The sequence below is a fragment of the Parasteatoda tepidariorum genome, chromosome 4 (assembly GCF_982258835.1).
Source record: "Parasteatoda tepidariorum strain Cologne lab strain chromosome 4, Ptep-v5.0, whole genome shotgun sequence".
Lineage (NCBI taxonomy): Eukaryota > Metazoa > Arthropoda > Arachnida > Araneae > Theridiidae > Parasteatoda > Parasteatoda tepidariorum.
In genome coordinates, this window is record NC_141758.1 from 716,780 (window position 1) to 719,238 (window position 2,459).

The 2,459-nt window shown below is 35.1% G+C and overlaps 1 protein-coding gene across 1 annotated transcript; it reads left to right on the forward strand.

The window, feature by feature from the left end:
• The first annotated feature begins 221 nt into the window (after positions 1–221).
• Positions 222–701, forward strand: LOC147810151 (uncharacterized). Its single transcript, XM_087160435.1, has one exon. The coding sequence runs from the start codon at positions 222–224 to the stop codon at positions 699–701; it is 480 nt and encodes a 159-aa protein (XP_087016561.1).
• The last annotated feature ends 1,758 nt before the right edge of the window (positions 702–2,459 follow it).

Consider the following 2,459-nt stretch of genomic DNA (forward strand, 5'->3'; position numbering starts at 1 on the left):
TGTATTTTCTAGATTGCGTCTACTCCTCTCTCTCCTATATTTTAAGGATCAGAAATCAAAAATCTGACAAAGTAGATGAGAATGGTATAATGTGTACGTCTTTTACAATTGACGCAGTGTTCAAGTGACGTACTCAACTGCATGCACACTGCTTCAACCTGATCAAAGATAAGTAGCTATCAGTGAGATATTTTTGTTTGAAGCGGAAATTGTGTGTAAATATGGGTAAAAGTAAAGATGTGATAGAGTGGCAAAAAGGGGCAATTGTGTTTGGCCGTGCCAATGGTCATATGGTGAATGAAGTTGCTGTATTTGTTGGCGTTTCAAAGCTGACTGTTCAACGTGTCTACAAGCAGTGGTGTAAAATACGTGGTCACGAAAGACGCCGTCAGAATTGTGGTCGGAAAAAGATCCTGCATGAAAGTGATCGGAGACGTGTTTCACGACTTTTCAATCAAAATCGCTTCCAAACTGGACAGGAATTGCTTCAGTTACTAAATGAAGATCCATCCCAGCCTGTTAGTGAGAAAACATTGCGAAGGGCGCTGCATGCAATCAACATATGGAGTCGATCAACTCGTAAGAGGTCATTGCTCACACAGGCACATAAAGCTGCGAGACTCCAGTGGGTCAGAAGTCACCGAACGTGGACAGTTGCTGACTGGCGGAATGTAATATGGTCTGACAAATCACGTTTTTGAATTTATTCAAAAGACGCAAATCTGCGAGTGCAACGCAGACCAGGTGAAGCATTTCATCCTGACTGTGTGCAAGCTCAGGCTCAAGCCGGAAGTGGGTCTGTCATGCCTAGGGGTGTTTTTCTTATTATGGATTGGGCTCTCTCACTGAGGTGGCCAATAACATGATTCAACATGTCTATTTGAACGTTCTAGACAATTGGGAGTTGCCTTTCAGTCACTCTCTTCATGCAGAGTGTGTTGTCGATACCCCTATTTTTCAAGATGACAACAGCAAAGTTCATGGGGTTGGAAGTATATGTGACTGGTTTTATGAACACTCAGACACTCAATTACATCTCGGCTGACCTGCAAAATCACCTGACTTGAACCCCACTGAAAATTTGTGGGACATGTTGGAGAAACGAGTAAAACGCCAAAATCATCATTCTCACAATTTGGTGAATTTGCGCGATCAAATCTTCAACGAGGGGCTTAAACTGGATTCGACTTACTTGCAAAACCTTGTGGGCTCACTTCCTAACCGAATCCAGACGGTTATCAAATCCAGAGGCAGTGTTACACGCTATTAAATGATCTTTTTCATGATTTCTCTAAGGGTGACAAATTTTTGGTCCACTGTGCTTAGTTTACTTACATTCTGGTTTACATCTGGAATGACGAAGTTGTTTAGTTTTTCCATCATAATTTTTTAAAGGATTGTTTTCTACACAATAAATAAACTTTGAGTCTCAAACTTACTCATCTAATTACCAATATAACTCATGAAGGTTAGAGGAAATTAATATCAATCTATGATCTTATTGGAGAGTAAATGTTTTTAATTAAAATTGTAATTTGTTATAGAGCATATTCTACTATACTAAGAAAGATATTTTGAACTCAAATAAATTTTTTTAGATGCATTATGAATAATAATAATTTGAATGAATAATAATTAGAATATAATGAATAATAATTAGATTTATACTTCAAAAGAGAAGTTATTTTAAGATCTTTCACTTCCATATAAGGAAAGATTAAACGATTTACTATGAGTAATAAATAAATTGATGAGGCGTAAGAATACACAAGGAAGGCAATATGACTAGCCTCTTCACAACTTGTAATCATCCTATAAAATAGAGGAGCGATATTTTTGCGTGTGCTTTTTGTTGTTTATCATGCTTAAATAAAATCCGTCTGCTTAGACCGGACATGGGTCTCCCCCCACCTCCAGCGGGAGGGGGCTAAGATGTATGCTTTCACCATCGCTACTAAATAAAAAAGATTATGCACAATATGGACTCGTTAATCATGCTGCTTTGATATAATCATGCTCGTTAATCATGTTCGTTAATCATGCTGCAGAATGGAAATAGGGAGTTTATTATTACTTTAAAAACTTTATTTTCAATAATAAGGATAATTTAAATAAGAATAACAATTCAACAAATTTTTCTAATATTGTTCAATCAATTAAGCAACTTCAAAAAAATTTTGTTATTACTCCCATAGACAAAGCTAACAATAATTATGCTATATTCTGTAAAAAAATTCTATGCTGAACTTTTAAATACGGAATAAAAATATAGTAAAACTTTTGAACTTAGTAATTTCAATAATAATATTGTCATTAAAAAAATTTTAGCTTTTTACAAGAGATTAAAAATTAAAATGAGCAATATACAATTTCCTTACTTAATTATCAGTCCTAAATTTCATAAAATTCCAGTAAAATTTAAAACTATCACATGTGGGTCTAATACTTATTTAACTAAA

What these genes read in the sequence shown, in the direction of transcription:
- LOC147810151 (XM_087160435.1), top strand. Translation starts at nt 222, where the DNA reads ATGGGTAAAAGTAAAGATGTGATAGAGTGGCAAAAAGGGGCAATTGTG.